The sequence below is a fragment of the Cydia strobilella genome, chromosome 2 (genome assembly GCF_947568885.1).
Source record: "Cydia strobilella chromosome 2, ilCydStro3.1, whole genome shotgun sequence".
In the NCBI taxonomy this organism is placed as follows: Eukaryota; Metazoa; Arthropoda; class Insecta; order Lepidoptera; family Tortricidae; genus Cydia; species Cydia strobilella.
This window is the reverse complement of record NC_086042.1, coordinates 21268017-21281093: the sequence shown is the minus strand read 5'-3', so window position 1 is coordinate 21281093 and position 13077 is coordinate 21268017. Positions and strand designations below refer to the sequence as shown.

Here is a 13077-nt window from a genome sequence, read left to right as displayed (position 1 = left end):
AAATAAGTACAACTTCTTCGAATTCTTATTAGCTCTCTTTTTAAAGCTTTCCTATGATTCGACGTTTGTAGTACTAGTTTGTTTTCTTAGGCTTAAACTTTATGAGTACCGTAAAAATAATGTAAAAAGCTCGTAAATACAATAAGTTAATTATTGGGGTGGAATTTATAAATATTTGTGAATTATATATTTAATTTATTCATTTTTAATTTTAATAGGAATTCTTATCATTAGATATTATTAAAATTTCAGTTTTTGCTTATTCAAACATCAAATAATATTATAGAAAATTATAATTTTCGTAATTATAACTGTTATTTAGATTTTTTGCCCAAACAGTACGGAATAGTAGTCTCCTTAGTACTTTTATTGAAAATAACAATTGAATAATTAGTAGCAACTCTGAACGTCAAGATAGCGTAGCTTTTACGAACATACGAAAGAATGTGGTAATTCCTCAAAATGGTCGCTTTGTATGGTTTGCCAACTTGCATGTCTGTGTTTCAGAGTTCTTTGTTTTCATAATTCCTCAGCTGTAGTAAAAGTGCGTGCAATATTTGTCTGATTTTGAAAACTTGTGTTATGATAATATTGTGAATAATATACGTGGCGTACCAGAAAGATGACATCGGTAATGTGAGAGCTCTCGACTATCGTTTTTATTTTACGAGATTATGACGTCTATGATTCTCATTCGGATCTGCGGAAACTAAAAAGACGCCAGGTAATTATTTTCTGTCAAATAATGCTTGCGATCATATGTAGTTTATTGATATATGGGTCTCTAATTTTGGAATTCCTAAGCTCTGTCAAGAATGATTTGTGTTGAGCATTCTTGTAGTTTCGCATCCTCGAACAGGTACTGGGCGATTACTAGTGCTTGTTTATTTACAATTTCCTTCTAATGAGGTTTCTATTCCATCACAATTTAACTTAATTTGTGTTGGTGAAGTAATACTAATAAGATATTTATTTAGATGAACTACATCATTACATTGCATTAGTCTTCAAATATATCTAAATAATCAGCTAATAGCAGTAGTCATTGTAAAATATTTTCTAATTTATTTTCAGCTTCATACAAGGCTTCTAGGTTGCATACAAAGACTGTCAACTAAGTTAATAGAAAGTAATAAACAAACAAGACTGCTTTGTTTAAGTTTTGTGAAAAATTATCACCGTAAAGAATAAACAGCCCTGGTAATGAGAACTGTATCCGGTGATCCATGGTGCGGGGTGGAGATGTGATGGGCGGGGTGGGGTGAGAGGCTTGGGGCTCGGGCGCCATGAACCCGCCGGCGCCCGGCAAGACGGCCACGCGCTCCTCCGGGTATCACCAGAAGGCGCTCGCCGAGATTAGAAATTCATTATTACCTTTTGCTAATATTGGAAGCTCGGAGCCACCTGGTTCATCAGCAGCAAGCACAGTCAGTTCTGGTGTCAGTTCCGGTTTCAGTTCCTCTTCTGGCAATGGACTTGACAAGGAACTCAATGTACACCCACAAACACTCAGCCAGCTTATTGCTTCTGGGTATGAAGAGGTAATGTTATTAACGTTTTTTTGTAATGCCATGAATTGATTAATCTTAAAGTTTAAGGTACAAAATGTGCCATTTTCAACCAAAAGGGTACTTATTGACGCTTGTCAGCAAAGTGCTATTTCCATATAGCTTCAATTAGAAATCAACCTTATCAACAAGCAACAATGTGGTACCTTTTGGTTGAAAACGTCACAAATAGTAAAATGGCCCATAAAAATATGGCTTGGCATTTGGTATGGATGTACTTGGTGCCTAGTTAAAATTTAAATGACCTTGTTATGAAATTTTATTTTATTTTGGTACTAACTTTAAAGCGTGACTTATGTTGTGTTTAAGGCACACCTAACTGTCACTTTCCTGACAAAATGCATAGGGCTTGACATTGACCAGTGAAATAATAAAATAGTAATTTATTATTTTTTATTATTTATTTGATACACGCTCTTGGAGCTGATGCGTGTATTTAAGTACAGAATAAAATACAAGTAAGCACTTGTATTTTATTTTGTACTTTTCAAAGTTCTAAAATGTGTATCTAGTCTATTTTTGAAAGTGTTCACTGACGGTGCACTAACAACAGTTTCTGGTAGAGAGTTCCACACATTTACCACACGATTCGGCAAGAAGTGTTTCCTAGGGTTGCTAGCACACGGGGGTTTGACAAGTTTCTTAGAGTGTCCTCTCAACTTTACATTCTGGCTTGATATGTATAGGTCTTTAATATTTGGAACATTGTAGTGTCCAGACAAGATCTTGTCTGTCTCAATAAGATTGCCTCGCTTCCTTCTGTCCTCCAATGTTGTAAGACCTAGTTCCTGAAGCCGTTCTTCATATAGCTTGTCCTTCAATGAAGCAACCATTTTCGTTGCTCTTTGCTGTACCTTTTCCAGCAATGTGATGTCCTTTTTAAAGTAGGGGGACCATATCTGAAAAGCATACTAAAGTAAAGGGCGAAGGTATGACTTGTATATTCTAATAAATAGGTCCTTAGTAATTACATCGAATGCTTTCCGGATCATATACAGCATAGAATTTGCTCTCTTGGTGATTTTAGTGATATGGGTGTCCCATTTCAAGTTTTGTGAAACAATGATGCCCAGATCTCTTTGACTAGCTACTGCTTGAAGGGGAACAGAGTCAATGTGGTAATTTAGTTTAGGGTTTGTATTACCTATGTGTAGAACTGTGCACTTGTCAGCATTTAGTGATATGAGCCAGTCTTTAGTCCACTGAATTATGCGATCTAAATCACTCTGGATAATGAACAAGTTTGGGAACAAATCAAATTATTTTATTAAATATTTTGATTTGTGTTTTTTAAGTAGTCACACTACTATATATGTATAAATTAAAAACTGTAATAGATGAAATAAAACTATGAAAACGGGGTTCGTGGTCAACGGGTGACTCAACGGGTCACCCGTTGACCACGAACGCTGTAAAGAGTTCGAAACGTCGGGATGTATTATAAATTCAATATACGCGATATAATCCGTTTTCATAGTTTTATTTCATGAGTAACTATCGCGGTAACCGAAGACAATATTATAACTGTAATAGATGTCATATATTACAGTTTTTTCACTCTGGATAGTTTATCAATCAAATTCCACCAGTCAGTCTTCCCAAGTACACCCACTGGGTGCCAAGTACCACTTCTGCTATTCTCTCCCATTTTTAGGGTAAAAACGGAACCCCATTACTAAGACTCCGCTGTCCGTCTGGCCGTCTGTCCGTCTGTCTGTCACCAGGCTGTATCTCATGAACCGTGATGGCTAGGCAGTTGAAATTTTCACAGATTATGTATTTCTGTTGCTGCTATAACAACAAATACTAAAAAGTACGGAACCCTCGGTGCGCGAGTCCGACTCGCAGTTGGCCGGTTTTTAGTAGTCTCTCTTGATAGGTCCTAGAATGTTTCAAAAGATCTTTCTTTCCGCTACCAGGAGCGGACTTTCCTCTTTTAGTGTTAGTGTCCGGGCCTTACAACCATTACATAAGGATTGGTCGAGTGACGGTTTTATATATCCATACCTTAGTATTTCTGCTGAGAAGGCTAGACACCAAATTTTATGGAGGGTTTATATATTGATTTTATCCACCACCACCATCTCCCTGGTGTTTGTATCGGTAATGGTGCATACAAGGTCCATGCTAGAGTACCCCCAACATGAAGACTTCGCTGCTGAGATCGTGTATTTTTGTAACCTTTCAGTTTTTGACTGGTAGATCCCGAGACCTATTCTAGAGGCATCTCGCTCCAAGTCACTAGTTGTCTGCACTACCTCTACGCGGCTTTCCCCTAATAAAGCAAAAGGATGGCATACAGAGTGTCCCTTTTTAGGGTTCCGTACCCAAAGGGTAAAAACGGGACCCTATTACTAAGAACTCGCTGTCTGTCTGTCTGTCCGTCTGTCACCAGGCTGTATCTCATGAACTGTGATAGCTAGACAGTTGAAATTTTCACGGATGATGTATTTCTGTTGCCACTATAACAACAAATACTAAAAACAGAATAAAGTAAATATTTAAGTAGGGCTCCCATACAACAAACGTGATTTTTTTGCCGTTTTTTGCTTAATGGTACGGAATCCTTCGTGCGCGAGTCCGACTCGCACTTGGCCGGTTTTTATGCTGTGATAGGCCTCTGTGAAGTCCACAAACAAAGAGTGAACACTGGGCGTACTCCCACTTCCAAAAAAAAATAGTAAAAATAATGATTGTTCAGAATTTTCCACATGATACTCGATTATATGTACAAGTAAGTACATTTCTAATACGAATTGATTTTAGATATGATTCACATGCGCATATCTTTTTAAGTTTAATTTTTGTGCCTTACATATAACTATAATTAAAGCGCTGGTGCCGAGCGGTAAGAGCGTGCGACTTTCAATCCGGAGGTCGCGGGTTCAAACCCTGGCTCGTACTAATGAGTTATTCGGAACTTATGTACGAAATGTCATTTGATATTTACCAGTTGCTTTTCGGTGAAGGTGAAGGAAAACATCGTGAGGAAACCGGACTAATCCCAATAAGGCCTAGTTTCCCCTCTGGGTTGGAAGGTCAGATGGCAGTCGCTTTCGTAAAAACTAGTGCCTACGTCAATTCTTGGGTTTAGTTGTCAAAGTGAACCCCAGGCCCCCATGAGCCGTGGCCAAAATGCCGGAATAACGCGAGGAAGAAGAAGACATATAATATAACTATAATTAAAATGATTTAATAAACAGCCTATGCTCCACATGCCTGTTGCACCTCAAGGATTTTCCAAAATAAAGAAACCTAAACAGTCCAAGAAATCTATCTAAACAGTGAAATCGTGCTAAGCGAACTATGATTTAGACATGTATCAGCATCAGCTGCCTGTCTAAAACGAAATGAAAATGAAAATGAATTTTTTTTTAAATTTTTAGTTTTTTTTTAACCCATATAGCTACTTAGCCCATTGCTTTCACCCAATAACCTACTTCATTTTAGAATCCATCAACTCTCAATAGTCCTTACACCCTGGCGGGTGCTGTCTCTGCGTGCGTCCCATGACATGGGCAAGGGCAGCATCCGCTCGTGTACCCCTTACATTTCATTAAAGTGTCAAAAGGGTCTCTACGTGTTGGCTTCGGCTCTGCGCACGCTTCCTAAATATCCGGAACACTATTGTTTCGTGATGGGAAAGACATACTAATAATAATAATAACCTTTGGGTTTTCATTCTTTCAACATGGCAGTAACAGATAGTTGATTTCTAATTATCATAGACATTGACATCCACTATTGGAGCTTCAACTTATTTTTTTTTTTTTTTTTTTTTTTTTTTTTATTGAGAAACAAACAGTCTTAAAGTAAACATAAGCAACTTAGCTAATAGCTACAAATTGATTTTTTATAGACCTATAGTTTCCTAATTCACATATAGAGGTACAATTAAAGAGTAATGATAAATAGTGCAAACTTGTACATAATCAAAACATTAGTATACCAACTAATACAATAGCATATAAATGTATAAACAAGAGAAAAGACTTATACTTACACTTTTCACTTAGACTTAGACTTAAATTACTAAGATTACAAGTACTTACTATCGGGTTGCTTGCAACATTTCACCCTTATTTTAATAAAGAATATACAGTTCTTTTAAACAAGCCTAATGAACTGCTAAACAAATCTGCGTCCATACACTTTTCATTGTACTGCCTACACGCGCGCCCAATATACGAATGCCGTGCGTGTTTTGTTCTGCTGTTAGGAATGCTAAATAATGCCTTACTGCGACAACTACGTTCATTCCTACGGGGGACACGAAAGCAAATTTTATGTAATAAATCGGGGGCATCTACCACATTATTAATAATTTTGAATAAAAATGCTAAATCTGTACAGGACCGTCTAAGTGAAAGTGGCTGGATATTATGATGTGTAGCCGAGGAAGCGTAATTTACATAGTTACGACCCACTCGAAATTCCAGTGCTTTAACGAATTTTTTCTGGAGTCTTTCAATTCGGGTCTTATGGACATTAAAGAGAGGATTCCACACTACAGAAGCAAATTCCAATCTACTGCGAACGTAACTATTATAAAGAAGTTTATAAGTGAGAGGTCTTCGAAAAGGTTTTGCTACACGAAGAACGAAACCCAGTAGTTTGTATGCTTTGTTTAAAATATGATCTATATGAGGGTTAAACGTTAGTTTTGCATCCATTAACACCCCTAGGTCACGTATAATATGTTGTCGTGTTAGAGTACTGCCGCACAGCCGGTAACTGAATACAATGGGATCCCTTTTCCGAGTGAAAGTAATAACTGAACATTTGTCACTATTTAAAAACAGATTATTTTCAATACAAAATGTTTCAAAACTAGTTAGATCATCCTGCAGTAGGGCACAGTCAGCGTCTGTTTCAATGACTCGAAATATTTTAGTATCATCAGCGTATAAAAGAGCTTTCGAATTTGTCAGACACTCCGTGATATCATTTATATATAATATAAATAATAATGGACCCAAATGGGACCCTTGAGGGACACCTGAGGTGGTTATTTTGAAAGCCGATGAAAAACCTCCGAGTACAACACTTTGGGACCTATTTTCAATATAAGATTTCACCCATCGAAAAAGATCCCCATGGATGCCAAGGTTCCAGAGTTTCACCAGAAGCGTATTGTAAGAAATTTTGTCGAACGCTTTGGCGAAGTCTGTGTAGACTGCATCGACTTGATGCTTATTATCCATTGCATCTCGTATGACTTCACTAAAAGACAAAAGATTACTCTCCACACTTCGACCCCTGTAAAACCCGTGCTGACTCGGATTGATATGACGCCGTACAGCGTATGATAATTGATCAGTGACAATTTTTTCCAATATTTTACCGAATTGGCACAACTTAGAGATAGGCCTATATTTTTCGACGTCCTGGCTTATAGAACCCTTGGGTATAGGTGTAATCCACGCCGTTTTCCAGATTTGCGGAACCTTTCCCTCCTTGATAGACTGCTGAAATAATTTGGTGACCGGAACCACCAAAATGCCAGCACATTTTCTAATAAGTAAAGGATGTATACGATCAGGTCCTGCGCCTTTATTTATATCTACAGATTTCAGATACTTAAGGACCATTTCGTTTGTTAACATAATTGTACTGAAGTTAAAAACTGGCTTTGGCGGTGGATCCAGACAGTCGATGTCCAGAGGTGGCAAGGTGGAATTTTCAAAGACTGACTGGAAATGATCACTGAACATATTACAAATATTTTCACCGTCTGATGCTGAAACACCCTTGTAATTCATTGTTTGAGGTATGCCTTTATTAGACATTGAAGACTTAATAAATTTCCAAAAATGTTTTACATGTGAATTTATCTTATCCTCGGAACTTTCTATATAATTTTTATAACACTCATTTTCTATTTTTTCAGCTCTTTTTCTTAAAATTTTAAAACTTTCATAATCTAACGGGTTACCATAACATTTCCATAATTTATGATATTTTCTTTTTTCTTTCAAAATCTTTCTTAAAGACCTACTATGCCATACAGGATAATTTGCACACGAGTTTCTAGAATAATGGCAAGGTACGTGTTTATCTATTAAGGTATATAACAAATTATTAAACTTGTTTACGCAACCTTCGATATTTAAATTATTGAAAAATGTGTCCCAATCTATATTTAATAGGTCGCTGTTAATATCATCATAGTTTGCTGAATAGAATTTATATATAAGGGTTTTAGCAGGTTTAATTGGCGCAGTATAATTAAGTTTTAGGTTTAAAAATAATGCAGCATGGTGTATATCCTCTGGAGTTAAATATCCTCCATTATGACATGGTTACACAATTATAAAGATGGAAGATAAATCATTGAGCCAAAAATATCACCAATAGTGTAACCTTGCCTTACTGAATATAGATTTTATTCCAATAATATCTTTGTGAATAAAGCTACATCAGTTGCAACCACCTCAAAAGTGATCCAGTAGTTTCCGAGTTTACCGCGTAATTAGAGACTGGCAAGATCCAAACACTATCAACTCAATATTACCGATATTCCTATGTCTTCTATGTTTATTCCCTAATCGCCACTTACACCAACCCACTAACCCGGGGTTAACCGGTTAAACCGTTAACCCAGTGTTAAATTGTACTGGTAACCATGGTAACTCCAGATATAACCGGTTAACCCTGGGTTAGTGAATGATGCAAGTGGCCCTAAGTCTTCCATTTATTTTTGTGTTTCAGGATCCAGCAGGCCGCCCCCTCAAATATTCTGGCGGCCGCATTGACTCCGCCATCGATTACCTATCGAAGCAGCAGGAGCCTCTCAATGGCGTTCTCAAGGGCAACAATCTCAGCGCTCTCGGCACCAAGCTCATTCGCAAGCCGAGCTTGGAGCGCGAGATCAGCCTGCATCGCGGGAGCCCCGCCATGGACTCAGGCGCCGGCTCCTCGCGCTCGGGCAGCCCGCGACAGGGCGACGCGCCTCCGCTCCCGCACGAGAAGCTGTCCCGGCAGTACTCGCCCTCCGGCTTCTCGGAGCCTCCGCCGCCGCCGCCTCCGCGCTGCCCCTCCACGCCGCCCGTGCCGCCCTCGGTGCAGCAGCTCATGAAGCGCATGTCCCCCGCGCCCCCGCTACCGCCCGCGCGCGGCACGAGCCCCGTGCAGCCGCGCCAACCCATGGTCGTGCAGAACGGTCCCCAGGCCCAGCAGCAGCTCACGCAGCAAATACAGGCGCTCAGCATCTATCAGACCGGTGCAGAACTGCCGCCCCCGTACCCGCTAGCCGGCGTGCCGCCGCCGCCCTCCTATTCTGTGTCGATGCAGAACCGGCAGAGTCCCACGCAGTCGCAGGATTACCGCAAGAGCCCCTCCTCCGGCATCTACTCAGGCGGCACGTCCGCCGGGTCGCCGTCGCCCGTCACCGTGTCGCCGGCCGCGGGCGCCGGCGGCATGACGCGGCCGACGCCCGTGCAGCCGTGGACGGCGCGCCACGCCGTGCAACCGCCCATCATAATGCAGTCCGTCAAGAGCACGCAGGTGCAGAAGCCCGTTCTGCAGACCGCCATCGCGCCAGTCGCGCCGCCGACTGTCGCTCTGACCGCGCCCCCGCCTCCGCCGCCCTCCTACGCCTCCTCCATTCAGCAGAAGGCCTCGCAGACGCCGCCCAGCTACCCGCTAGCGCCCAAGCCGCCGTCGCCGGGCGCCGTGCCGACGACGGAGCCGCCGAGCTATGCCATCACCATGCAGGCGTTGGCGGCGCAGCGCGGCCTGCAGCCGCCGCCGCCTCCTCCTTACGGCGTGGCGGAGCCCGATTCGCCCTCCGCGCCCGCGGGCCATGCGGCGCTAGTCAAGAAGTTCTCCGATTGTGACGCGAAAGGCGAGCCGTCGCAGGCGGCGGAAGGCAAATGTCCCAACCAGAATTGTACCAATAATTTGCTGAAGGAGGGCACTCACGCGTCGGGATCCGATAAGGGTTCGAACGGATCGACGGAGAGACGTCCGGCGGCGCCCCCGAAGAAGATTCGGCACCAGTCGCCTATCCCGGAGCGGCGGAATATCAGCAAAGAAAAGGAGGACGAGCGCCGCGATTGCAAGGTGCGGAACTACTCGCCGCAAGCTTTCAAGTTCTTCATGGAGCAGCACGTCGAGAACATCGTCAAGTCCTACAAACAGCGCCAGTTCCGCCGGTTGCAGCTCGAGAAGGAGATGAACAAAATCGGGCTCAGCGTCGAAGCGCAGTATCAGATGCGCAAGATGCTGAGCCAGAAGGAGTCCAACTACATCCGATTGAAGCGAGCTAAAATGGACAAGTCTATGTTCACTAAGATCAAGCCTATAGGCGTGGGGGCGTTCGGCGAGGTGGCGCTAGTGCGGAAGATAGATACGAGCCACCTGTACGCGATGAAGACGCTGCGGAAGGCGGATGTGCTAAAAAGAAATCAGGTGGCGCACGTGAAAGCCGAGCGGGATATCCTGGCCGAGGCCGACAACGAGTGGGTCGTGAAACTTTATTACAGCTTCCAGGACAAGGACAACTTGTACTTCGTGATGGACTATATCCCGGGCGGGGACCTGATGTCGCTGCTCATCAAGCTGGGCATCTTTGAGGAGCAGCTGGCGCGGTTCTACATCGCGGAGCTGACGTGCGCGGTGGAGAGCGTGCACCGCATGGGCTTCATCCACCGCGACATCAAACCGGACAACATCCTCATCGACCGCGACGGCCACATCAAGCTCACGGACTTCGGCCTCTGCACTGGCTTCCGCTGGACGCACAACTCCAAGTACTACCAGAGGAATGGTGAGGAATTTACCTTGTTTAACATACTGTACTCCAATTTTAGGGTTGCCATATGATAAAATGGAATTTACTGACAAAAGTCCGGATGTCACCCTTAAAATCCTGACATTTTCTGAAAGAAGTTTTGGGATAGCATGGGTTGAGACTCCGACATATTATTTTATGTTGTAGTAGAAACAATTGCTTCATAAGTCAGAAACGCGCATGTGGCATATGGCAACCTATGCGCGTTTCTGACTTATGAAACAATTGTTTCTACTACAACATAAAATAAAATGTTTTTGTAGGCCAACCAATCACAAAGCAGATGCGACGCAGCAGCGTGTTTAAGGTTCTATTTAAAAAAAAATATAATTGACTAAATCCAACGTTGAAAAGAGTAAGGTTGTAGTGTTGCATTATGAAGTTGTAATACACAGATGATACTCGACGAGTAGAAAAACAGATTTTTCAGGGTTCGATTCGATTAGGTCGATGTACGTAAGATTGTTAGCTAAAAATGTAATATTAACGCACTTAGAGCACGGGCGGCAAGACTCGATGGACCCGGTGGACGGCGAGTGGAGCAACCTGAGCGAGTGCCGCTGCCACCAGCTGAAGCCGCTGGAGCGGCGACGCAAGCGCGAGCACCAGCGCTGCCTGGCGCACTCGCTCGTGGGCACGCCCAACTACATCGCGCCCGAGGTGCTGACGCGCGCCGGCTACACGCAGCTGTGCGACTGGTGGTCGGTGGGCGTCATCCTCTACGAGATGCTGGTCGGCTCGCCGCCCTTCCTCGCGGCCACGCCCGCCGAGACCCAGCTAAAGGTAACATTTATTTAATTTAGCCAAAAATAGGTTTAAACAGTAAAAACAAAAACTTTATTAACATTTCTAAGTAACCTATTTTTAATTCATAGTTGGGTAACTATTTTACAATAAACAAAGTTATAAATACACAGAACCATTTCCGCACCCAAAATTCCGGGGTATGTATTCGGGGAACCAAAATGGCATAATCCAAATCGAAACTATTTATAACAATAGTTCTTTACACAACTTTTGGAACAAATGAAATTATTTTTATCAAATATTCGGTTCTGTCCATTTGCAGGTGATAAACTGGGAGAGCACGCTGCACATCCCGGAGGCGGCGAACCTGAGCCCCGAGAGCGCGGACCTGATCCTGCAGCTGTGCTCGGGCCAGGACACGCGGCTCGGCAAGGACGCGTCCGAGGTGAAGAACCATCCCTTCCTGAAGTCCATCGACTTCGATAAGGGACTGCGGCGGCAGACGGCGCCCTACATCCCGCGTATCGAGTTCCCCACCGACACGTCCAACTTCGACCCGGTGGACCCTGACAAGCTGCGGCCCACGTCCTCGGCCGACTCCAACAAGTCGGACAGCGAGTTGCTGGACAACGGCAAGACGTTCCACGGGTTCTTCGAGTTCACGTTCCGGCGCTTCTTCGACGACGGCGGGCCCTACACGAACCGCATCAACCTGGACGACGACGCGCAGGGCCCCGTCTACGTCTGACCGTGCAGTGATCACAGAGACGCTTGTACGATATTTTTACAAAAGTGTGTGCCTTTGACTCTCTCTATTAAAACGATAGTTTTTGTAACGTAATGAATGTAACGTATTTAAAATTTAAAACCGTATTGTTAATAATCCCGGTGATAATGTTGTAATATTGTATCGTTATGTATTTGTAAGAGTAATCTTATTTCTGTATTATATGTAAGTTACGGACGGACGGCGGGGTGGGCCCGACTCGACTCGCGCAGTTCTTTTCGATGTATACTATTTTTGTAACTAGAGCAATTATTTATGAGATAAGAACAAGCTTACTTGAATTAGCGAATGATTTGATATTGACATATTTTCTTATGTATTTATGGAAGTATATATTTAGGTCGCTTAAAGATGAGTGTCTGTTTATATAATTGTAAACTGCCACCCGGCAAAGTCATACATGTGGAACCGAGTCGAATGTTAATGCTGGTATACAAGAAGTGCTTCCAGTCTAGCCTACGGGACAGCTCATATAATGTGCCTTAATAACTGAATGTGATTTTTACATACAAGATATTTAGGTGTGCATACTTTTGATAGTATTTCATAACAAACTAAGCTGCGAATTCAGTTCTGTGACCGCGTCGCTCGGAGAGTGCAATACGTATTTATTACTGAAGCTGTGTGCTCGTACACGTACCTTACAGCAGGCGGCGCAAGTCGCCATGCACTATCGGTTTTCAGTCAAACTGTAAAATGTATAAATAACAATTTCGTTTTCACTAACAATATCCCAATTTTAACTAGTAGTCGCAAATAATAACATAATAATAGAACAAAACGAGGTGTGATTAGCAATTCAATAATATAATGCTTGTTTCGAGTCTATGTAGACATGTTCATGTACAGTACGGTATAAACCAGCAAGTCACGTCAACTTAAATTATGTGTTATTGAATGTAAATTGTTTTATTCTGAAATGAAACATGCTTATAAGTAAATGAAAATAAAGTATGGGAACTTTGTTAAATCTTTTTCTGGTATACGTATAATCAAATCGACCCTTTTCAAACTTCCGCGTAGTTGTACGCTTGCGCAAAAAAACAACTAAGGTCAACCGGGACTGTTTTTTTTAAATATTTTTTTATTTCTTTTTTTACTTATTATTTACTTATTTATTTATTATTTACTTCATGAAATACTTGATAAGTGAAATATCTTTTTGCCGTGTGCTTTCTACA

General features: G+C 42.3%; 1 protein-coding gene across 1 annotated transcript; it reads left to right on the top strand.

Annotated features, from left to right (window-relative positions):
• Positions 1-381: 381 nt before the first annotated feature.
• On the top strand, positions 382-12860 carry LOC134753311 (serine/threonine-protein kinase Warts). Its single transcript, XM_063689165.1, has 5 exons — positions 382-724; positions 1075-1541; positions 8280-10338; positions 10859-11145; positions 11432-12860. Exons 2-5 carry the CDS (start codon positions 1287-1289, stop codon positions 11855-11857), a joined length of 3027 nt encoding a protein of 1008 aa, XP_063545235.1. The 5' UTR covers positions 382-724; positions 1075-1286; the 3' UTR covers positions 11858-12860.
• The last annotated feature ends 217 nt before the right edge of the window (positions 12861-13077 follow it).

Bases quoted from the DNA above. Each gene is read 5' to 3' on its own strand.
- LOC134753311 (XM_063689165.1), top strand. From the start codon at position 1,287: ATGAACCCGCCGGCGCCCGGCAAGACGGCCACGCGCTCCTCCGGGTAT. The intron at 1,542-8,279 runs GTAATGTTATTA...TTTGTGTTTCAG, and splicing joins TTGCTTCTGGGTATGAAGAG to GATCCAGCAGGCCGCCCCCT. The intron at 11,146-11,431 runs GTAACATTTATT...GTCCATTTGCAG, and splicing joins CCGCCGAGACCCAGCTAAAG to GTGATAAACTGGGAGAGCAC.